Source organism: Scyliorhinus torazame, chromosome 3 (genome assembly GCF_047496885.1).
Source record: "Scyliorhinus torazame isolate Kashiwa2021f chromosome 3, sScyTor2.1, whole genome shotgun sequence".
NCBI lineage: Eukaryota > Metazoa > Chordata > Chondrichthyes > Carcharhiniformes > Scyliorhinidae > Scyliorhinus > Scyliorhinus torazame.
In genome coordinates this window covers 336,190,532-336,214,986 of record NC_092709.1, presented here as the reverse complement: position 1 = coordinate 336,214,986, position 24,455 = coordinate 336,190,532, and the positions used below count along the sequence as shown (strand labels likewise).

The following is a 24,455-nucleotide window of genomic DNA, read 5'->3' as shown; positions in this document are numbered from 1 at the left end:
TTCATACATCTTTGAAAGCTGCCACTCAAGTGGATAGAGCTGTGAAGAAGGCCTATGGTGTGCTCGCGTTCATTAACAGAGGGATTGAATTTAAGAGCCGTGAGGTGATGATGCAGCTGTACAAAACTTTGGTAAGGCCACATTTGGAGTACTGTGTACAGTTCTGGTTACCTCATTTTAGGAAGGATGTGGAAGCTTTGGAAAAGGTGCAAAGAAGATTTACCAGGATGTTACCTGGAATGGAGAGTAGGTCTTACGAGGAAAGGTTGAGGGTGCTAGGCCTTTTCTCATTAGAACGGAGAAGGATGAGGGGCGACTTGATAGAGGTTTGTAAGATGATCAGGGGAATAGATAGAGTAGACAGTCAGAGACTTTTTCCCCGGGTGGAACAAACCATTACAAGGGGACATAAATTTAAGGTGAAAGGTGGAAGATATAGGAGGGATATCAGAGGTAGGTTCTTTACCCAGAGAGTAGTGGGGGCATGGAATGCACTGCCTGTGGAAGTAGTTGAGTCGGAAACATTAGGGACCTTCAAGCAGCCATTGGATAGGTACATGGATTACGGTAAAATGATATAGTGTAGATTTATTTGTTCTTAAGGGCAGCACGGTAGCATTGTGGATAGCACAATTGCTTCACAGCTCCAGGGTCCCAGGTTCGATTCAGGCTTGGGTCACTGTCTGTGCGGAGTCTGCACGTCCTCCCCGTGTCTGCGTGGATTTCCTCCGGGTGCTCCGGTTTCCTCCCAGTCCAAAGATGTGCAGGGTAGGTGGATTGGCCATGATAAATTGCCCTTAGTGTCCAAAATTGCCCTTGGTGTTGGGTGGATGTGTTGAGTTTGGGTAGGATGCTCTTTCCAAGAGCCGGTGCAGACTCAGGGGGCCGAATGGCCTCCTTCTGCACTGTAAATTCAATGATAATCTATGATTAATCTAGGACAAAGGTTCGGCACAACATCGTGGGCCGAAGGGCCTGTTCTGTGCTGTATTTTCTATGTTCTATGTTCTATGTACTGCCCCAACCTCCACCTCGTAATTTTGACCATCTCAGTATTGCTGCTTAACTTTCTCTGCTCTAAGGAGAATATCCTTGCGTCTGTAGTTCAAAGACATACAATGCTGGCTAGGTCATGCAGGCAGCATCTGTGGAGAGAGAGAAACAGAGCTAAAAATTTCAGTTCGATGACCTTTCATCAGAACTGAAATTTCTCTCCAGATTCCTGCCCCCTGCAATGGGAAGTCACTCGGATCAAAGGCAATTAGGGATGGGAAACAAACGCTGAACTGACCAGTGGCCCCCACATCCCACCAAAGAACCCTTTAAAAACGTTGTTGACACACTCACCGTTTCATATTTGGCAAATCCACCCATTACTGCAGGGTCGACGGTTCCATTCAGCAGCATTGAGAGAGGGTTGATGGAAAGGTTGGGGTCACTGTGGTGTTGATTGATCATGGTTAGTATCTTATCGTTGCTGGATTGCATTGTTTCAATGGCGTTCTCCAATGGACTGACATAGGTCTGCAACAGGAAGATCACAATATAGGCTGTATTCTACACTTGTCGGAAAAAATGCCTTGCCCTCGTAATTAACGCTTTAAAGTCTGGCGTACATTCTGGTTCAACAGCTGTGAAAACGGAATCCTGGGAACAGCTGGCTGTGTAGAGTCATGGCAGCATCACAGGCTGGTACGGCAACTGCTCAGCCCAGGACCGCAAGAAACTTCAGAGAGTCATGAACACTGCCCAGTCCATCACATGAACCTGCCTCCCATCCATTGGCTCCATCTATGCCTCCCGCTGCCTGGGGAAAGCGGGCAGCATAATCAAAGATCCCTCCCACCCGGCTCTCACTCTTCCAACTTCTTCCATCGGGCAGGAGATACAGAAGTCTGAGAACACGCACGAACAGACTCAAAAACAGCTTCTTCCCCACTCACTCACCAGACTCCTAAATGACCCTCTTATGGACTGACCTCATTAACACTACACCCTGTATGTTTCATCTGATGCCGGTGCTTATGTAGTTACATTGTATATCTTATGTTGCCCTATTATGTATTTTCCTTTTTCTTCCCATGTACTTGATGATCTGTTGAGCTGCTCGCAGAAAAATACTTTTCACTGTACCTCGGTACACGTGACAATAAACAAATCCAATCCAATCCACAGAAGATGCCATTCAGCCCATTAGATCCATGCTGTCTCTCTGCAGAGCAATCCAATCCCATTTCTGTAAAGCAATGCTTTGTGTGGTAAATGAAGGGGTGACAATAGCTTTGTTGGATTTTGCTGTGCACAAATTGGCTTCCATGTTTATCTCCATTATAACGGAGTGTACAAACGAAAACAGACTAATTCACTGCGAAGCACTTTACTTTGTTTTATTAAAGCCGATATCTGAATTCAAGGTCTCTTGCCTGCACCAAACTCTATTTACCCATCACCCTTGAGATTACTGACGTGGATTGGCTCCTGGTTCCTGAATGTTTCCATTTAAAAATTTTCACCCTTGCTCTCTCCCCCCCGCTATCTCTGTAATTTCTTTCAGCCCTGCAAATCCTCCTAAATCTCTGCACTCCTCCACTTCCGGTATCTTATGCATCCCTGATTTTACTCAATGCACCAATGGTAGTTTTCCCTTAGGCTGCCTGGGTCACTAAGCTCTGGAATTCCCTCTCTCAACCTCCCTGTTACTCAATGCCGTCCCCTCGTCCTCGGCCAAAGTGCTTTGCAAAACCCACCTCTTTAACCAAACTTTTGGTCACCTGCTTTGAATATTGACACCGGAAAATTTTGAAATCAGATTTGTGCCTAAGTGAGCTCAGTGCACTCAAAAATGATCAACGATCATTTGACATTGAATGCTCTAATCCGCAATAAGGTTTTTCAAGTAGTCAGCAGCGGTTTGCCATTGTTGACATTAACTGCGATCAAGGGCATCAAAGGTGCTCGAACGCATCAAAATTAAGTGCTCAGAGGCATCAAATGCGCTAGAAGGCATCGAGTACGCTCAAAGGCATCAAATGCATTCAAAGGCATCAAATGCGTACATTGATCCAAAAGTGATCAGCAACCTGCATTGAAAAACCACAAAGAAATTAATTACTTAAATATCTTAATTTATTATGTTTTTCATTGCATCCGAAAAACTCTTTCCACTATTTATGTTTGAGGGGCATCATTAAATCCATAAAAACCATAAAGGCCAAAAGAAAAATCACTTGTATTGTTTAGTGTCAGATTCTGTTGGCTAGTGAAGTCCTTTGAGGTGGTTTACTGCACGAAAGGCACTTAGCCAAAGACAAAGTTTTGTTTATGTAGCTGAGTACTCACCAGTGACGTTTGCACAACTTCGAACCAGCGGAGAATTCCAGGCATCTTGTAGGCTGTAGTGAATGTTGTCCTTTCAATCCACATTGACTGTTTGCAAGAGAAGAGCATTATTGCATGATTCAATCGACCTTGATCTATTAATCCGTTTGGCACTTCAGCCACCAATATCGCAAAAACAAAAGGGCTGGTTTAGCTCAGTGGCTAGACAGCTGGTTTGTGATGCAGAACAAAGCCAGCAGCGCGGGTTCAATTCCCGTACCAGCTTACCCAAACAGGCAGCGGAATGTGGCGACTAGGGGCTTTTCACAGTAACTTCATACTTGTGACAATAAAAGGTTATTATTGTTATTATTATCCTGCCCAGTAGTACAGGAATAGATTGGAGAATCTGGGGGTGTTTTCTATTCATTCATTGGACGTGATCATTGCCCTGGCCCGTGAAGAGTTGTTGGTAGGTAGCCCTCCATAAACCATAATCCATCCGGTGTAGGTACACCCAGAGCGCCATTTTTTATGCAAAGGTATGACACAACTGAGGGGTTTGCTAGGCCATTTCGATGGGCAGTTAGGAGTCACATTGGAGTCACATAGAGCCAGACCGGGAAATGATGGCAGATTTCATCTGCAACTTTAGCATCCTTCATCCAAGTTATTTATACGAATTGTAAAGAGTTGAGGCCCCAGCACTGATCCTGTACGCCGCCCATCACATCCCGCCATCCAGAAAGTGGCCCATTTATGCCTACTCTCTATCTCCTGTTAGCCAGCCAATCGTCTAACCATGGCAATATGTTACCCCCTCTACCATGGCTTTTATTTTCTGCTGGAGCTGCACCCATCCAGGCACCTGGAGAGTATTCCATCACACTCTTGACTCGTGTTTTGGGGAGCCAGGAGGTGAGATACTCACCACAGGATTCCTAGCCTCTGACCTGCTCTTGTAGTCACAGTATTTATATGGCTAGGGGATTCAGTGATGGTATTGCCATTGAGTGGCACGGGGTGATGGTTAGATTCTTTCTTGTTGGAGAAGGTTACTGCTTGGCACTTGTATGGTGCGAATGTTACTTAGTGAGCCAGATGGGTTTTTACTATAACCTGGTTGTTTCATGGTCACTGTTATTGACTGCCTTTTTATTTAAGATTTATTAATCAGTTAAACTTAAATTCCCCGAGCTGGCCTGGTTGGATTAAAACTCATGCCACAGACCATAAGCCCAGGTCTTTGAATTACTTGCACTGCCATTATTCTACCATCCCCCAGTCCTCAGAGGGAGATTTGATAGAGGTGATGAAAATAATGAGGGGTCTGGACACAGTCGATAGGGAACAAACTGTTCCCATTAATGGAAAGATCGTGAACCAGAGGACACCAATTTAAGGCGCTTGCCAAAAGGACCAATGGTGACAAAAGAAAAAGTTTTTTTATGCAGTGAATGGTTCGGGTCTGGAAGGCACTGCCTGAGAGTGTGGTGGAGGCAGATTGAATCGTGGCTTTCAACTGGGAATTGGATAAATACATTTCAGACTCGTGGGGACAGAGCAGGAGATTTGGAATAGCTGAGTTGCTAATGCAGGAAGCCAGCATACTCACAGCGGGCTGACTGGCCTCCTTTTGAGTTGTGACTGTAGACTGATTCTTTCTTATTATTTTTTTAAATTTAAAGTGTCCAATTCATTTGTCTTTTGAATTAAGGGACAATTTAGTGTGGCCAATCCACCTAACCTGCACATCTTTTTGGGTTATGGGGTTGAGACCCACGCAGGCATGGGGAGAATGTGCAAACTCGTCACGGGCAGTGACCCGGAGCCGGGATCGAACCCGGGCCCTCAGCGCTGTGAGGCAGCAGTGCTAACCACTGCGCCACCGTGCCGCCCTCATTTTTACTATTTTAACCTTATGCCTCACTCGATCACTCATCCACTGCTTCACGTAAATCTACATCGACCGTCCCATTCTTTTCAACCAGGGCTCTGTCAATGCGACTCAAAAGCCAATAACAGGGGAATGGTGGCATTTTCCCTCCCGCTGCCATTGTCATGGCTGATGTTTATCCCACAATTGCCATCATTAACACATTGTTGTGGGAGCTTGCTGTGCACAAATTGGTTGCCATTTTGCCTTCATTACAGCAGTAACCACTCTTCAATCTGTACCTCATTGGCTGTTGAAAAAACTCGGAGATGTCCCGAGGTATTTTGTAACAACAAGTTCATCTTCGAAGACGACCAATCACGGCAGAAAGAAAATTGTGAGGTTCTAAACTGCAGGAACAAGAGTGAGCCACAGGGTGGAGCACGTGTCCTGTTACAATGGGCTGGCAGCATCTGCTTTTGTCGAATCTCACTGTGTTGCTGTAGGACGCAGAGAGGGCTCGTCGGTATGGTAAACCACATGGCTCTAATCTCCCAGCCAGACTGCCAGCTCTACATCCTAGCTCATGCCCTCGGCGACTGCACTCCTCCATTTGTGTCCGTCAGCGCTGGCTGTGCCCTCAGTGGGCGGTACGGTAGCACAGTGGTTAGTACTGTTGCTTCACAGCTCCAGGGTCCCAGGTTCGATTCCCGGCTTGGGTCACTGTCTGTGCGGAGTCTGCATGTTCTCCCCGTGTCTGCCTGGGTTTCCTCCGGGTGCTCCGGTTTCCTCCCACAAGTCCCGAAAGACGTGCTTGTTAAGTGAATTGGACATTCTGAATTCTCCTCTGTGTACCCGAACAGGTGCCGGAATGTGGCGACTAGGGGCTTTTCACCGTAAATTCATTGCAGTGTTAATGTAAGCCTACTTGTGAAAATAAAAATTATTATTATTAGCTGCTTGTAGTCGTTAAGCTCCAGAATTCCAGAGTTAGAGTCAGGTAGTTGAGCAGCGTTAGACAGATTAACCATAGTCCATACTGACCACAGGCTGCTTTCTCCTTTGAGGATCACCACAGCACAGGCATGGGCTGAGAAGGTGGGGCCTCTATGATTAACCTCAGCCGGTTCGGGAATTGAACCCGCGCTGCTGGCCTCGCTCTGCATCACAAACCAGCTGATCTAAACCGGCCGAGGTTGAGACATATGTGTGTGAGAGGGCTTTTCCTTTGATCATACTTCTGTCAGCTGTCTTGGAGTGAGAGGCACATTCTAGAATAATCTTTCAGTGCTTCAAATCATCTCGGCAGCTGATATTATTGTCTCAACATCAGGAGAGAGTGAGAGCCCATTGCCAACTGAGGACTTTGATTTGTCTGTAAATAGTGTGGGCCGGGTAGGGTTTCTCCATATTGAAGCAGATGGCGATTGAACTCCACTAGAAAGAGGCTTTGACTTGGGCGCAGAACTACCCTGCCAGCTCTCTGATGCTCAGCCAAGAGCTTCCAGAGTGTTCTTACCGGCCATGTTGAAAAGATACTTCAGTGAATGTAAGTGTCCCCCAGCTACTTCCTATCCTGGGCACTGCTGCTACAATGGATTGATCAGAATTCTCAGGGTGCTCTTGGTGCCAGTGTTGCCATAGTTCTATCAAGATTGAGCTTTCTCTGTCAACTGATGTGGCACAGTGGTTAGCACTGCTGTCTCACAGCGCAACGGACCCAGGTTCAATTCCGGCCTCGGGTGACTGTCTGTGTGGAGTCCGCACTTTCTCCCCGTGTCTGCGTGGGTTTCCCCTGGGTACTCCGGGTTTCTCCCACAGTCCAAGGTTGTGCAGGTTAGGAGGAGTGGCCATGCTAAATTGCCCCATGGTGTCCATAGATGTGCAGGTGAGGTGGGGTTATGGGATTAGGGCAAGGGAGTGGGCCTAGGTAGGGTGCTCTTTCAGAGGGTCGTTGCAGACTCGATGGGCCGAATGGCCTCCGCCGTCTTGAATGATGGAGCAGACCCGAGAGGTTAAATTGTCGGCTCCCGCTCCCAGTCCTGATGTTCTAAGAAAGAACTATTCTGTCTGATTTCACCATCCACCTCTTGGTCCAGAGCCCAGTCAGTCACAGCACCTCAAATCTGGTGTTCGTGATTAATGAGAGAATTTCTTGATTCCATGACTCCAAATTCGATCACCTGCCTTGTCAAGTATTTATCCGATTATCTTTCAAAGGTCATTGTGCACAGTTTTGGTCCCCTTATTTGTGGAAAGATGTAGTGGAATTGGAGGCACGTTGAGAGGAAGGTTCACTAGATTGATTCCAGAAATGAGGGATTTTAAAAATTCGTTCTTGGGATGTGGGCGTCGCCGGCTGGGTCAGCATTTGTTGCCCATCCCTAATTGCCCCTTGAACTGAGTGGTTTGCAATGGCCATTTCAGTGGGGGAGCAATCAAGAGTCAAACATATTGCTGCAGGTCTGGGGACACATGTAGTCGAGACCAGGTAAGGGTGGCAGATTTGCTTCCCTAAAGGACATGAGTGAACCAGATGGGTTTTTACGACAATTGGCAATGGTTTCATGGTCATCATTAGACTTTTAATTCCATATTTTGATTGAATTCAAATTTCAACATCTGCCATGGTGGGATTGGAACCAGGGTCCCCAGAGCATTATCCTGGATCTCTGGATTATGTTGTGTTATGTACTCTGGGATAACACAGGCTGCAACTTGATGCAGCTTTGACCAAAAGATACTCCAGGCTTTGAAGTAAGTTCAATGTGATTTATTTAACCATTAGCACAGTTCTCTATGAGTTCGACTCTCCTGCTAATCTTGCTATAGTAACTCAGTCTAACTAACCAGTCTGCTCTAAGCCACGTGGTGGGTGTCATGCTTCTGGTCTGCCCCTGTCCTGCTCTCTAAGTGTTGCCTGTGGAAACAGACAGAGCATGTGTGCCCTGTCCTTATATATGGGTTGTGTAATGCCCCCTTGTGGTAGTGTCACCTCTGGGTGTCTTGACTGCCCATTGGTCGTGTTCTATTCTATGTGTTCATTAGCTGTAAGGTAATCACCAGCTGTAATCCACCAAGAGGTGGATGGTGAAATCAGACAGAATAGTTCTTTCTTAGAACATCAGGACTGGGAGCAGGAGCAGACAATTTAACCTCTCGGGTCTGCTCCATCATTCAAGACGGCGGAGACCATTCGGGCTGGTTTAGCACACTGGGCTAAATCGCTGGCTTTTAAAGCAGACCAACCAGGCCAGCAGCACGGTTCAATTCCCGTAGCAGCCTTCCCGAACAGGCGCCGGAATGTGGCGACTAGGGGCTTTTCACAGTAACTTCATTGAAGCCTACTTGTGACAATAAGCAATTTTTATTCATTTTCATTTCATTTAATTTCATTGTATGTCTGCATGTCATGACGTCTCTGGTGCTCCCTCTAATGCTTACTTAGTCTTAGTGTATTTACATTAACCTCTTGTGTATTTACAGTGATGCATATCACCACAGATTACTAGTCCAGTGTCACTACCACTACGCCACCGCCTCCCTTTTGTGTGAAGAGAGATAGAGCAGTTTAGGCCTATACTCTCTAGAGTTCAGAAGAATGAGGTGGAAATCAAATTGAGGTATATAAGCTGATAAAAGGTATGAAGTAGATGTGAAGTGGATGCTTCCTTTTGTGAGGCATTCGAGAATGAGAGGTCATAGTTGCAGGAAAAGGGGTAGCAAATTCAAAACAGATTTCAGGAGAAACGACTTCTCCCAAAGGGTTGTGAATCTGTGGAATTCGCTACCCCAGAGTGCGGTGGATGCTGGGACAGTATGTAAATTTAAGGAGGAGTTAAACAGATTTTTAATTACTAATTGGTCGAAGGGTTATGGAGAACAGGCAGGACGGTGGTGTTGAGGTCATGATGAGATCAGCCATGATTGTATTGAATGGCGGAGCAGACCCGAGAGGCTAAATTGTCTGCTCCTGCTCCCAGTCCTGATGTTCTAAGAAAGAACTATTCTGTCTGATTTCACCATCCACCTCTTGGTCTGTAGCTCTGTAGGTCACAGCACCTCAAGCACAAACAAGGGGCGGGATTCTCCCCTACCCGGCGGGGCGGGCCGTACCGGCGCCGAGGAGTGGCGTGAACCACTCCAGCGTCGGGCCGCCGGAAGGTGCGGAATCCTCCGCACCTTCAGGGGCAAGGCCGGCGGTGGCGGGGTTAGCACCGTGCCAGACAGCGCAGGAGGGCTTGGCGCCGTGCCAACCGCCGCCGAAGGCCTCCGCCAGCCGGCGCGAGTTGGCATATGCACGGGAGCGCCAGCGTTTGCTGACGCCATCCCAATGCATGCAGTGGGGGGTTCTTCTGCACGCCGGCCATGGCGGAGGTTGACAGCAGCCGGTGCGGAGGGTAAGAGTGCCCCCACGGCACAGGCCCGCCCGCGGATCGGTGGGCCCCGATCGTGGGCCAGACCACCGTGGAAACACCCCCCACGGGGGGCCAGACCGCCCCGCGCCCCCCGAGGACTCTGCAGGCCGTCCGTAGAGCCAGGTCCCGCCAGTACAGACCTGGTTTGAATTACGCCGGCGGGACTGGCCGAAAACGGGCGACCGCTCGGCCCATCACGGGCCGGAGAATTGCCGGGGCGCCGACTGGTGTGCCGCGTTTCCCGCCCCCGCCAAAACCCCGGCGCTGGAGAATTTGGCAGCCAGCGTCGGGGTGGCTGGGCGGGATTCACGCCACCCCCCGGCAATTCTCCGGCCCGGCGGGGTGTCGGAAAATCCCGCCCAAGGTGTTCTTGATCCATAAGGGAATTTCTTGATTAATAAGGAAAAAGGGGTTATGGGGGGGAAGGCAGGAGAATGGGTACTAAGATTATATCAGCCATGAACAAATGATGGAGCAGACTCGATGGGCCAAATGGCCTAATTCTGCTCCTATACCTTATGGTCTATTATTGGATCTGCTTCTGGCACCCTTTTAGGCAGGACACTCCTGAAACAAAATGTTTTCTCATCTCAGCTTTGACTTCTTTCTCCATTTATCTTAAATCTGTCTCCTCTGGTGACTGTCTCGGAACTAACTTAAACGGCAGAAGGGGCAGTTCACCAACCAGCTTCAGGTTGGGGTTATTTTCCTTGGAACAAAGAAGGCTGAGGAGTGACTTAATTGAGGTGGACAAAAATATGAGGGGAAGAGATAGAGATGGATAAAATTGTTTCCCTTGATGGAAAATTCCAGAGCCAGAGGACATAGATTCATAATAAGTGGTAGAAGGTGTAGAAGGGGCATGAGGAAGAACGTGAGGGAGGAACGTGAGGAACATGAGGAAGGGACATGCGGAAGGTGTAGAAGGGATCTGTGCCGTTAGTGCTCTGAGCAACAGGGCTATAGATTGGGTGCAGGTAGGTGGGATCCAAAAGGGCACCTGGGCGTCCTCAGGCTGGCATTGAGAAGATGGGCTGAATGGCCTCCTTTGTGCTGTAACTTTTCTACGATTCTATGAATGATGGAGCAGGCTCAATGGCCTCCTCCTGCTCCTATTTTGTATGTTTCTATGTTTACAACAGTAAAGGGAAAGATGGTAGTGTAGTGGCAATGTCACATAACTGGTAATCCCAAGGCCCAGGTTAATGCTCTGGGGACATGGGTTCAAATTCCAACATGGTCGCTGGTGGAATTCCATTCCATTAATAAATCTGCAATTGAAAGTTGAAAGTTGAAAGAAAGGAAATCTGCTGTCCTTACCCGGTCTGGCCTACATGTGACTCCAAACCTACAGCAATGTAGTTGGCTCTGAACTGCCCTGTGAAACGGCCCGGCAAACCACTCAGTTCAAGGGCAATTAGGGGTGGGCAATAAATGCTGGTCCTTGGCAATGGTGCCCGCATCCCACGACGGAACAAAAAAGAAGCCTATAGTTATTTGCATTTGCTCTTTGCCGTTTTTCACTTTCGTTTCTGTCCTCCCGTCCTTCCATTGCCTCTGATACCAGAGAGCCGATCCATTCCCTTTGCTGCTGGAGCGAGGACAGAATTTCACGGAGGGGGACAACGGGAAGAGAGGTTGGCCTAACCGGCAGTGAAAGAGTGAACATTCGGGACCCCCGGCGCTCAAACTAATTGACGGCACTTTAGCAGGTGCCAGAAATGATGGTCCTGGGGTTCTGTAAACAGCACCGATTGAAAACCATTAGCAGAAGCACATTTTCGTGAGGGAGGAAGTGATTCAGAGAACATTCCCGGTGTGAAAGATTTCAGTGGAAACTGATGTACATCACAGAATCAAAGTGTTTGATCAGCGGAACAGCAGGCGTGGGCTCTGTCCTCTTAATGAGATCTGTTGCTGCAGCATTGAAAAAAACCAAACAACATAGATATGGAGGGTGCGCACTAAAGACACAGACACCCTTGCCAAAGTATGCAAACATAAGAATACATGAAATAGGACGAGCAGTAGGTTATTCTGCATCTCAAACCTGCTCCGCCATCCAGTAAGATCACATTTGAAGGAATATATATCCATAAGTTCATAGGACTGAGCAGAATTAGGCCATTTGGCCCATCGAGTCTGCTCCGCCATATATGTCTACATCACTCTGGCTACTTTATGAAATTATTATTTTTTAAATGGACAAATGGCTGGACTGATTAAATGGCCGCAGCTGACCACATGGTGGTAGTTTTGGAAGTTGAGAAGCGGTTTACAAATTGCTAAAGGCAAACACATCAAACCTCTGGAATGTAACATTCCTTTCATTGTATAAACAGTCCAGCCAACCCAACACAATGGATCAGCAGACAAGACGTTGGCACCAGCTAGCCCTGGACATAGGCAGAGCCATTGGAACACCTCATCTCCAACGTCGTGCTAATGGTTCTACAGTTGCCTGCTCAAACCACGATGGGTTTTAAGAAGGGGCCTCACGAGCTGAATAGCTCGACCCAAGACCAGCCTGCCACACGGCCGAGACATGCGCTGCTCGAGTTGCTTTAATTAGGCAGCTTTTGGATTCCGTTTTAAGTCGCTGTTTCACCTCAGAAGAAAACCAGGACTCCAGGCTTTGTCTGGAATCTCCCATCAAAGGCAACAGCAGAAGCGGAGCTCTGTCCAGGTTTACATTGCCTGGCCCTTATCTACACTGTTTTCGACTGGGATGTCTGAACTTCTGTCCCAGGTGCTGTACGACTAATTCATCTCTGCGTGCTTCTCCCTTCGTGGAAGTCAGTAGTACTGCAAAAGTGGATTACCCCACATCAGTCACAGACGGCTAACCTCTCTGAAGGAATACACCTTTTGATTCTGGACTCTGGACTCAATATTATTCTAACTTGGTTGTGGTCCTGACCCAGTAACTCTTTCTTTCCCTTGTCCCACTTTTATTGTACAACTGCAAAAGAGGAGGGGATACATTGTGAACCCCTTTCCCGCATTTTTTGTGTGTGTAAAATAAACCAACCCTCTAATTTTACCCTATCTTGAGTTTGCTTTGGGGGTTATTTATAGAGGATTGGATCAGTCCAAAACTGAGGGGTTGGGGAAAATACACGGCCTCTTATAAAGAGGGACATCAAAAACACCTTTCTGTTTACGGACAGTTGTGAGAGGAGGAATCAGAGCTGTTTTAAATTAATCCCCCTCCTCTCCGTAGCATCTTCGACTTCAATTCCACTTTCCATCCTATTCCCAAGTCCCTTGATTCCCTTCGTATCCAGAAATCTCTGCCTTGAATATACTCAGTGACTGAGCATCCAGAGTTTTCTAGGATGGATAATTCCAAAAGATTCACAACTCCCCGAGTGGGAGTATTTCTCTTCCTCTCAGACCAAATGGCTGACCCCTCGTTCTGAGGTAATTTCTAGTCCTTGACTTCCCTGGCTGGGAAACACCTTCCTGGCATTTGGTCTGTCGATTCCTCTCAGAGTTTTAGATGTTTCCCTCGAATAACCTCTTATTATTCTAAACTCGAGGGAATTATGAACTAGTTACGGGATGTACTGCAGCAACTCGCCAAGGCTCCTTCAACAGCACCTTTTCGACCCTTGACCGCAACCACCTAGGACAGGGGACAAGTGGGCACATGGAAACAGCACCTCCTGCCTGTTCCCCTCCAAGTCACACACACCATCCTTAATTGGAAATATAACACTGCCCTTTTGTATTCGTTGGGTCAAAATTCCCCCGAACAGCGCTGTGGGTATTTCCATATCTGGTGAACGGCAGCGATTCAAGATGGCCACTCACCACCATCTTAGGAGGCCTTGTAGCTCAGTGGTAGCATCGCTATTGCTGGACCAGCATCTCCAAGGTTCGAGTCCAACGCCAGGACTTGTTGGCCATAGAAGGAGCGTATAATGTGTTTTAACGGGCTGACAATCAGCGGGGGGCGGGGCTTGGGGGGGGGGTGTCCTTCCACCACTTCCCCCTCATTATTTCCCAAAGGGTAAAAAAAACAGTGTGGGTGCTAAGATTACCTAAAAAACCCAGCACCTTCTCAAGGCCAATGAGAGTTGGGCTGCCTTGGCATCAACAAATTTAAAAAAGTTCCTTGTTTCAATACAAGAAATACGGCGGTCAACTTGAGCACAGCAAGATCCTACAATTGGCAATAAAAACTTGGCTTAAAAAACAGTCACATCCCATTTCTTTCTTCTGATGAAGTGTCAGATATCAAACTGCCGAAAAGGTTCAGGACTTACTTATTTTTTAAATAAATTTAGAGTAGCCAATTCATTTTTTCCAATTCAGGGGCAATTCAGGGGCTAGTCGCCACATTCCGGCGCCTGTTGGGGGAGGCTGGTATGGGAATTGAACCGGCGCTGCTGGCCTGCCTTGGCCTGCTTTAAAAGCCAGCTATTTAGCCCTGTGCTAAACCAGCCCCTAGCGTGGCCAATTTAGCGTGGTCAATCGACCTACCCTGCACATCTTTGGGTTGTGGGGCCGAAACCCATGCAAACACAGGGAGAATGTGCAAACTCGGCACGGTCAGTGACCCAGAGCCGGGATCGAACCTGTGATCTCGGCGCCGTGAGGCAGCAATGCTAACCACTGCGCAAGGACTTACTTACTGACTGATGCATAGTACATTAGGGTTCTGGGCCAGATAGACTGGGATAATGACTATGTTCACTCCAGACATTTGAGCCCAGGCTGGTGTTTCCAGTGAATTTCTGAGGGAGTTAAGCCAAAGCCCAGAGTGCCGTCTCGGGGGAACATCAAATGAGCTATATAAATGCAAGTGTTTTCTTGAATTGACTGATGGATAGACAATAGCTAGACAGAGGCAGCTGAGAAAGCTTCCATCAGATTAAGTGCAATGCAAATAATCAGTGGATTACAGCAAGTTCTGATTCAGAGATAATGGAGAAAGAAGCACTTACAGCAAATTCATTCTCAGGATCCTTTGGTCCCCTTCTGATTGGTCTGGAGTAGCTGAACTTCAGAACATTATTAGCCTTGAAGAAGCTGATAGGTGGAAAGGGACAAGAAAAGTCGTGAGAGGAATGTAGAGGACGCACCTGAAGATCCCACCCCGAAGCTGAGTTGTGCTTCCTCACTGCCCACGATCTGCACTGTAAATTCTATGATAATCTATGATCCTGTGACGCAGCGCGCCCTGCCTCTGAGTCAGACGCTCTGGGTTCGAATCCCCACACCAGGACTTGATGGCCAAGGAAGGTGGGTTCATAATGCGGCCAACCAGATTGAGGATCAAGCTGCAAATACTTCTAACGGCCCCAACGGCAGGCGGTAGGAGTGGGAAGAGATTCCTGGTCAACCATGTGATGACATGGCTGTCATATCATGTGATGGAAAGAAAATGGAAACCTCTACCATTGCTATTCACAGCGACAAACTATAATGTGCACAGCTGCTTGGACTCAATGCATGAGAGGTTACAGGGCCAGCTCACTTGATAGAATCATAGAATCTACGGCATGGAGACTGGCCCTTCGGCCCAAACTGGTCCATGCCAACCAAAAAGCCCATCTAAGCTAACCCCATTTGCCTGTATTTGGCCCATATCCCTCTAAACCTTTCCTATCCATGTATCCAAGTGCCTTTTAAATGTTGTCAATGTCTCTGCCTCAACCACCTCCTCCGGCAGCTCATTCCACATACCACCCTCTCTGTAAAAAAGTTGCTCCTCAGGTTCCCATTCATTCTTTCCCACTTTATGCCCTCTGGTTCTCGATTTCCCAACCCTGGGAAAAGGACTGAGTGCATTCACCCTATCCTTGCCTCTCATGATCTTATACACCTCTATAAGATCACCCCTCAGTCTCCTACGCTCCAAAGAAAAAATTCCTAGCCTGTCCAATCTCTCCCTTGAGTCCTGGCAACATCCTTGTAAATCTCTTCTGCACTCTCGCCAGTTTGATAACATCTTTCCTAGAGCAAGGCGACCAAAATGAACACAATACTCCAGGTGCGGCCTCACCAACATAGGGTGACATCAATTCTGATTGGATAGTGGAAAAGAGAATGGTGAAGCACAGCAGAAGATAACATGCAGCGGGAGACTGACAACAGGCAGGATTTGCCTTCTCTTTTACCCCAGTGTGCTGAAGGGGAAAGGGATGAATGTGGAGGTGCTTCCCAGAGAAGCATAGAAACCATTAACATTGGATTCATTTCACCATAGTCAATGCACTGGAGGGTCATCTTCCTCTTGAATTTCAACTATGCTGGTTCTCCAGATAGGAGCATATTCTGACTCCTGTGTCCCATGGGATTGATAGTGGTGTGGTGGTAATGTCGCTGGACTAGTAATTCAGAGGTCCAGGCTAATGCTCTGGGACATAATATCCCCGAAACCACCAGCACCATTCCTGGGTATGCCCTATCTCACCGGCAGGACAGACCCAACAGAGGTGGTGGCACAGTGGGATACAGTCAGGAGGGAGTTGCCCCGGGAGTCCTCAACATCGGTTCCGGACCCCATGAAGTCTCATGGCATCAGGTCAAACATGGGCAAGGAAACCTCCTGCTGATTACCATGAATCTTCCCCCGTCAGCTGATGAATCAATACTCCTCCATGTTGAACACCATTTGGGGGGAGGACTGAGGGTGGGGGACTTTCAATGACCATCACCAAGAGTGGCTCCCCAGTAGACCGAGCTGGGCGGGTCCTAAAGGACATAGCTGCTAGACTGGGACTGCAGCAGGTGGTGAGGGAAACAACAAGAGGGAAAAACATACATCCTCACCAATCTGCGTGCCGCAGATGTATCTGTCCATGACAGTACCGGCAGAAGTGACCACCGCACAGTCCTTGTGGAGGCAAAGTCCCTTCTTCACATTGAGGATACTGTCCATCGTATTGTGCAGCACTACAACCGTGCTAAATGGGTTAGGCTTCGAACTGATCTAGCAACTCAAGAGTGGGATCCATGAGGTGCGTTGGGCCATTATCCAGGCCCACGGAACAGCCATTGGGACCAAATTCGCACCTCAATATGCCAAAATCTTCATGCACAAGTTTGAACAAGACCTCCTCACCGACAGGAACTTTGACCGACGTTATACACCAGACACATCGATGACATTTTTTTTGTTTGGACCCACGGTGAAGAGTCACTGAAACGTCTACATGATGACATCAATAAGTTCCATCCCACCATCAGACTCACCATGGACTACTCTCCAAAATCGGTTTCATTCTTGGACACACTCATCTCCATCAAGGACGGTCACATCAGCACTTTGCTTTCCTGCAAGCCCACGGATAACCTCACGATGCTCTACTTCTCCAGCTTCCACCCTAAACACATTAAGAAGCCATCCCCTATGGACAAGCCCTCCGTATACACAGGATCTACTCAGACGAGGAGGAGCGTAACAGACATCTACAGATGCTGAAAGTTGCCATCGTACGAACGGGATATGGCACTCGACTCATCGATCGACAGTTCCAACCCGTCACAGCAAAAAACCGCACCAATCTCCTCAGAAGACAAGCACGGGACACAACCAACAGAGTACCCTTCGTCGTCCAGTACTGCCCCGGAGCAGAGAAACTACAACATCTTCTTTGCAGCCTTCAATACATCATCGATGAAGACAAACATCTTGCCAAGGTCATCCCCACACCCCCACTACTTGCCTTCAAACAACCGTGCAACCTCAAACAAACCGTTGTTTGCAGCAAACTACCCAGCCTTCAGAACAGCGAACACGACACCACACAACCCTGTCATGGCAATCTCTGCAAGATCATCGACATGGGTACCACCATTACACATGAGAACACCACCCACCAGATACGTGGTACATACTCGTGCGACTCGGCCAATGTTGTCGACCTCATACGCTGCAGGAAAGGATGTCCCGAAGCGTGGTACATTGGCGAGACCATGCAGACGCTGTGACAACGGATGAACGGACATCACGCGACAATCGCCAGGCAGGAATGTTCCCTTCCAGACGGGGAACACTTCAGCAGTCAAGGGCATTCAGCCTCTGATCTTCGAGTAAGCTTTCTCCAAGATGCCTTCAGGACGCGCGACAACGCAGAATCGCCGATCAGAAACTTATAGCCACGTTTCGCATACATGAGTACGGCCTCAACCAGGACCTTGGATTCATGTTGCATTACATTCACCCCCCCACCATCTGGCCTGGGCTTGCAAAATCCTATCGACTGTCCTGGCTTGAGACAATTCACACCTCTTTAACCTGTGATTATCCCTCCCTCTAGTTGCTCCGCCTGGACCTGTAGACTTAATTATCTGCAAAGCCTTGCATTCAAAGTATCATATTGCATCTTTGGCTTTGTCTATATATGTTTCTGGAACCCACCTCTTCATTCACCTGAGGAAGGAGCTGTGCTACGAAAGCTAGTGATTCGAATCAAACCTGTTGGACTTTAATCTGGTGTTGTGAGATTTATGTGCTCACCCCAGTCCAACGCCGGCATCTCCACATAATCATTTTCATATGTAGCACTTAATAACGAGCCGACTGCAGTGATGAGGTAACTTACCCCATGATCTGCTCCGGGACATTCTTGTTGCGAAACTGCTGCTGTTCAGCCAGGATTGGCTGCACGGTGAAGCACTGAACGACTGTGTGGTGGGGGGGGGGGGGTTGCAGTAAAGGAAGAGAACACAAGAGGGCAGAATTGTCATGGCCACACTGATGGGAATGGGGGAAAGTCGACAGCTTCTTTGTTGTGGAGATTCTCTGGTTGTTCTCCACATCAGGCAGCAACTGAGGAGAAACAGCAGCCAGTGGCAGCGGAGTCGATAAACAGAAGACGCAGATTTAAGATGATTGGCAAAAGAACCGGACATGACATGAGGAAACCTTTTTTGTGATCTGGAATCCACTGGTGGGAGGCAGATCCGACAGGAACTGTCAAAAAGGACTTATACTTGAAGGGAAAAGTAAACCATAGCACTGTGTGGAGCGAGCAGAGGAGTAAGGCTCACTGGATAGCTCTACAAAAAAGGCCAGCAGAGGTATGATGGGTAGAAGAGCCTCCTCGGCCTCTGTATCATTCTATGATTCTACGTGGACACCCAGAATATATGTGATTCCTGGCACTGGAATGGAGCTAATCATTTGACTCAGGTTGAAAAATTAGTTGAAAAGTAGATGACAGAGAGTGGGGACAAAGGGCACAATGTGACAAGCAATATTCCTCAGGGATCTACTCTTGTGCCCCAACCTTGCACAATTTTTATAAATGACTTGGATGTTTCCCGGCTTGGGTCACAGTCTGTGTGGAGCCTGCACGCTCTCCCCGTGTCTGCGTGGGTTTCCTCCCACAAGTCCCGAAAGATGTGCTTGTTAGGTGAATTGGACATTCTGAATTCTCCCTCTGTGTACCCGAAAAGGCACCGGAATGTGGCGACGAGGGGATTTTCACAGTAACTTCATTGCAGTGTTAATGTAAGCCTACTTGTGACAATAATAGATTAATTTTTAAAAATAATCTTTATTGTCACAAGGAGGTTTACATTAACACTGCAATGAAGTTACTGTGAAAAGCCCCTAGTCACCACACTCCGGCGCCTGTTCGGGTACGCGAAGGGAGAATTCAGAATGTCCAAATGACCTAACAGGCACGTCTTTCGGGACTTGTGGGAGGAAACCGGAGTACCCGGAGGAAACCCACGCAGACACGGGGAGAACGTGCAGACTCCACACAGACAGTGACCCAAGTTGGGAATCAAACCTGAGACCCTGGTGCTGTGAAGCCACAGTGTTAACCACTATGCTATCTTGTTGCCCACTTATTATTAATTCTTATTATATCCAGGACTCCAGATGAGGAGGGACAGGTAGATAAAGAGGGATAAACACGGATTAAGCGAGGGGGCAAAAACTATGGCAGATTGAGTTCAACGTGGGCAAGCACATGGTCATCCATTTTGGATCCAGGGAAGATTGAAGATTGAATAATTTTCCAAGTGGTGAGAAGCCGGGAAGGAGACAGAAAGTTATTTAGGAGTCCAAGGACGGCAATCATTTAAAGTTGGAAGAGTTGATTCATTAACACGTTATCGCACATTCCCACCAGCCCCACTCCCCCCCCCCACCACCACCACCTTCTCTCCAACGTATGGCTCTCGGTGTACATCTACTCATCCGAGGCCCTCAGGCGCAAAGGATACATTGTCCAGGAGAGTTCTTGATCTCGTCTCCAGGGGACGACGTTGTTTTCATCAACTCCATATTCGGGAACTGCGTGAGGAGCATCTGTTCCAAATCCTCCCTCCGTTCGTATTCCTTCCCGCGGTAAATGAAGACCTTATTCTGAAAGGACGAGAACAGCAGAACGGTGTGTGGTTAGGTGGAATGTTCAAACAAGATCAACAATGCGCATTTAGCACTATTCATGGAGTAAAACACCCCAAAATCCCTCAAAGGAGCGTATCTTGTAGGTTACACATTGTCCCTGTGACACCCTCCTGAGATTCAACTAAGAGGCACAAGAGAGCTTTAAAACTCTTCTGAGAAGAACCACAAGATTAATCTGTAGGGTCAGTATCTATGTTGGTGTTTACCCTCCAAACCCAATTATTACCCATTTTACATGGAATTACATAGGAACCGCATTTAAATAACAGACCATTCAGTCCAAATGCTATAAACTGGTGTTTAAGCTCCACTCAAGCCCCCTCTCACTAATTGTCTCTTCCAGTCTTGCATCCGCACACCTGTTGTGACCATTTCCCACACCTGTGCACTAAGCCACTCTTTCAATGCATTGATGTTCCACGCAGCAGCATATATCCATATTTTCACCAATTTCTGTGTCAAGAAAATGTTCAGCACGTCACTGAGGCCAGTATTTCTCAGACAGCGGGATTTCCCACCCTGCCAAGCGAAGGGTCAGCAGGGAGCGCCTTCACGGAGCGTCGATCAGCTGGAGAACCAGTACTTCCCGGCCTTCCCTCAGGAGGAAGTCCTGCATCAGAGAGCTGCTGGACAACCAGGTTGGCCGGCAGCTCTGCCGTCGCTGCACTGTGGAGTCCACCAGAGTCTACGCCCAGAATCCAAGACCAGCTAAGTGTGTGAGGAGCTCGGGCGGGGAAGGGAGTGAGGCCTGTGGGCATGGAGAGAGGGGCAATGGGGGCAGGGGGTGTATTGATGGACAGGCCAGTTGGGCAGGAGCACCCACAGGGGGCAGACATTGTGGGGATGGGGGGATGAGTGGGCGATGCCTGATGTTGTAAGAAGCTTGCTGATGAAGGTGCCACCCCCACCACTGACCATGGTGACTTCCTGGGCTTCTGCCCCCCCCCCCCCCCCCGCGCCATTTTATATCACCTTAAATCATTCTGGACATACACAAGTGGAATTTTTTTTTCCACATCCAAATTCCAGCATAATTTTAAGCAAAGAAAGACTTGAGTTTATATTGAGCTTTTCAGGACCCACACACACTCAAAGCACTTCACAGCCTATGAAGTACCTTTGAAGTGTAGCTATGTGATGGCGGACATGCGGCAGTCATTTTGAGTACAAAAGCAATGTGGAATTACCAGGTAATCTTTTTTTGTAGTGTTTATTGAGGCACAAATATTTCTCAGGAAAGTAGGGATAACTCCACTGCTCTTCTTCAAAATAGGTGCCAGGGGGTCTTTTGCATCCACTCGAGCAGGCAGTTTAATGTCAAAGAAAGAACAAAGAACAAGGAACAATACAGCACAGGAACAGCCCTTCGGCCCTCCAAGCCTGCACCAACCATGGTAACTGACTGAACTAAAATTTGGTATCTGACTAAACCGTATCCTTCCATTCCCACCCGATTCATATATTTGTATAGATGCTGCAATAGTAGCTGCTCCCACCACCTCCCCAGGCAGCACGTTCCATATATTTACCACCCTCTGTGTGAAAAACTTGCCTCGCACATCAGTTCTAAACTTTTCCCCACGCACTTTAAACCTATTGTGGTAGTCACCACTGATGTATATATTAGGAGATGTGTGGTAAGGCCCTGTACTACAGGCAGGGGGTTGTTCCCTGCCTGCTGGCTCCGCCCAGTAGGCGGAGTATAAATATGTGTGCTCCCCATACAGCAGCCATTTCGCCAGCTGCTGTACGAAGCCACACATCATAGTGTAATAAAGCCTCGATTACATCCTACTCTTGTCTTGTGTAATTGATCGTGCACTAACGTTTTCAGAAGATGGACCTCCGCATCAAGCCGGATCGCCTGCAGCTGGATCCGCAATGAGGCAACGCCAAAAAGGACTCTGAACATTGGCTAGCCTGTTTCGAAGCTTACATCAGGTCTGCACCAGACTCAATTCCGGAAGCTCAGAAGATTCAGATCCTCTACACACGGCTGAGCTCCAATGTATTTCCACTTATCCAGGACGCGCCGAACTACGACGAAGCCATGGCGCTACTGAAAGAAAACTACGCTCAGCGGACTAACACGCTTTACGCCAGACACATCCTCTCCACGCGCAGTCAACTCCCTGGTGAGTCAGTAGAAGACTTCTGGCGTGCTCTAATTCCCCTAGTCAGAGACTGTGACTGTCAGGCCGTCACGGCCACGGAACACTCGAACTTGCTTATGAGGGACGCTTTTGTTACGGGAATAGGGTCAGATTACATCCGCCAACGCCTTTTAGAAGGGGCTACCCTCGACCTCGCGGCAACCAAAAAGCTTGCGCTCTCGCTGACGGTCGCGTCACGCAACATCCAGACCTACACCCCCGGCCGCGCGGCCCACCCCTCCTACGTATCGTGGACTCTGCAGACGGCCGCCCCATCGGTTACCCCACTCAGCCAACCCCACGCTTGTGCCGGGCGACAGCCAACCAACCCCGGGGGCATAAAATGTTACTTCTGTGGGCAGCCAAAACACCCCCGACAACGCTGCCCGACCCGGAGCGCCCTTTGCAAGGCCTGCGGCAAGAAGGGACACTTCGCGGCGGTGTGCCAGGCCTGTTCAGTCATCGCGATTGTTCCGACCCCCCCCCTCCCCACCCCCCCCCACAGTATGGCCAGTGGGCACCGCCATCTTCCCCTCCTCGGACCACGCACGGCCAGTGGCCACTGCCATCTTCCCCTCCTCGGACCACGTGTGGCCCATGGGCGCCGCCATCTTGTCCTCCCCAGGAACTTCAAGCCCCGCCATCTTGTCTCCCCCATGGCACGTGCGGCACATGGGCACCGCCATCTTACCAGGACCCATGCCCCCCAGGCACCCCATCGTCTGCCACCATCGACGATCAGCCGCGTCTCGTCTCGGTCACGATTGACCAGACTCGCCCACACAATCTAGCAAGCGCGTATACAAACGTGAAAATCGATGGGCACGAGATCTCCTGCCTGCTGGACTCCGGGAGCACTGAGAGCTTCATTCATCCCAATACGGTAAGGCGCTGCTCCCTCGCGGTACACCCCGCCAATCAGAGAATCTGCCTGGCCTCTGGGTCCCACTCCGTGGTGATCTGGGGTACTGCATAGCCACTCTCACTGTCCAGGGCGTGGAGTTTACTGGCTTCCGCCTCTACGTCCTCCCCAAACTCTGCGCTGCCTTACTACTCGGCCTGGACTTCCGGTGCAACCTCCAGAGCCTAACATTGAAATTCGGCGGGCCCCTACCACCCCTTACTGTGTGCGGCCTCGCGACCCGAAAGGTCGACCCACCTTCAATATTGGCAAACTTAACCCCAGATTGCAAACCCGTTGCCACCAGGAGCAGACGGTACAGCGCCCAGAACAGGACGTTCATCGGGTCTGAAGTCCAGCGACTGCTTCGGGAAGGCATCATCGAGGCCAGCAACAGCCCCTGGAGAGCCCAAGTGGTAGTGGTGAAAACTGGGGAGAAGCACAGAATGGTCGTGGACTACAGCCAGACCATCAATAGGTACACGCAGCTCGATGCGTACCCCCTCCCACGCATATCTGATATGGTCAATCAGATTGCACAGTACCGGGTCTTCTCAACTGTTGACCTTAAATCCGCCTACCACCAGCTCCCCATCCGTAAGGCGGACGGCCCATACACTGCCTTCGAGGCAGATGGCCGCCTTTCCCACTTTCTCAGGGTTCCTTTCGGTATCACCAACGGGGTCTCGGTTTTCCAACGGGAAATGGACCGAATGGTCGACCGGTACGTGCTGCGGGCCACTTTCCCGTACCTAGACAATGTCACCATGACGCCAACCTTGCCAAATTACTCCGCACCGCCACTCTCCTCAACCTAACTTATAACAAGGAGAAGTGTGTTCAGCACGAACCGCTTAGCCACCCTTGGCTATGTGGTCCAGAACGGAGTTCTGGGGCCCGAACCCGACCGCATGCACCCCCTCATCGAGCTCCCCCTCCCCCACCACCCCAAGGTCCTCAAACGTTGCCTGGGGTTCTTTTCTTACTACGCCCAGTGGGTCCCAAATCATTCAATCCACTCTTTTACCCCTAACGGCCGAGGCTCACCAGGTCTTTAACTGTATTAAGGCCGACATCGCCAAGGCCGCGATGCATGCAGTCGACGAGACGCTCCCCTTCCAAGTCGAGAGCGATGCATCAGACGTCGCTCTGGTCGCCACCCTCAACCAGGCAGGCAGGCCCGTGGTATTCTTTTCACGAACCCTTCATGCCTCCGAAATGCGGCACTCCTCTGTCGAAAAAGAGGCCCAAGCCATCGTTGAAGCTGTGCGGCATTGGTTGCATTACGGCAGAAGATTCACTCTCCTCACTGACCAACGGTCGGTAGCTTTCATGTTTAACAACACACAGCAGGGCAAGATCAAAAACGATAAAATCTTGAGGTGGAGGATCGAGCTCTCCACCCACA

General features: G+C 49.0%; 1 protein-coding gene across 1 annotated transcript in view; it reads right to left on the bottom strand.

Annotated features, from left to right (window-relative positions):
* LOC140409300 (dedicator of cytokinesis protein 2-like) overlaps positions 1 to 24,455 on the bottom strand; it is a 1,572,852-nt gene that overhangs the window by 29,912 nt on the left and 1,518,485 nt on the right. Inside the window, exons 41-45 of the mRNA XM_072497681.1 lie at positions 19,807 to 19,948; positions 18,171 to 18,252; positions 14,565 to 14,649; positions 3,340 to 3,426; positions 1,348 to 1,524 (exon numbers count right to left, since the gene is read on the bottom strand). Of these exons, the coding sequence (XP_072353782.1) occupies positions 1,348 to 1,524; positions 3,340 to 3,426; positions 14,565 to 14,649; positions 18,171 to 18,252; positions 19,807 to 19,948 (573 nt within the window). The remainder of the gene's footprint in view (positions 1 to 1,347; positions 1,525 to 3,339; positions 3,427 to 14,564; positions 14,650 to 18,170; positions 18,253 to 19,806; positions 19,949 to 24,455) is intronic.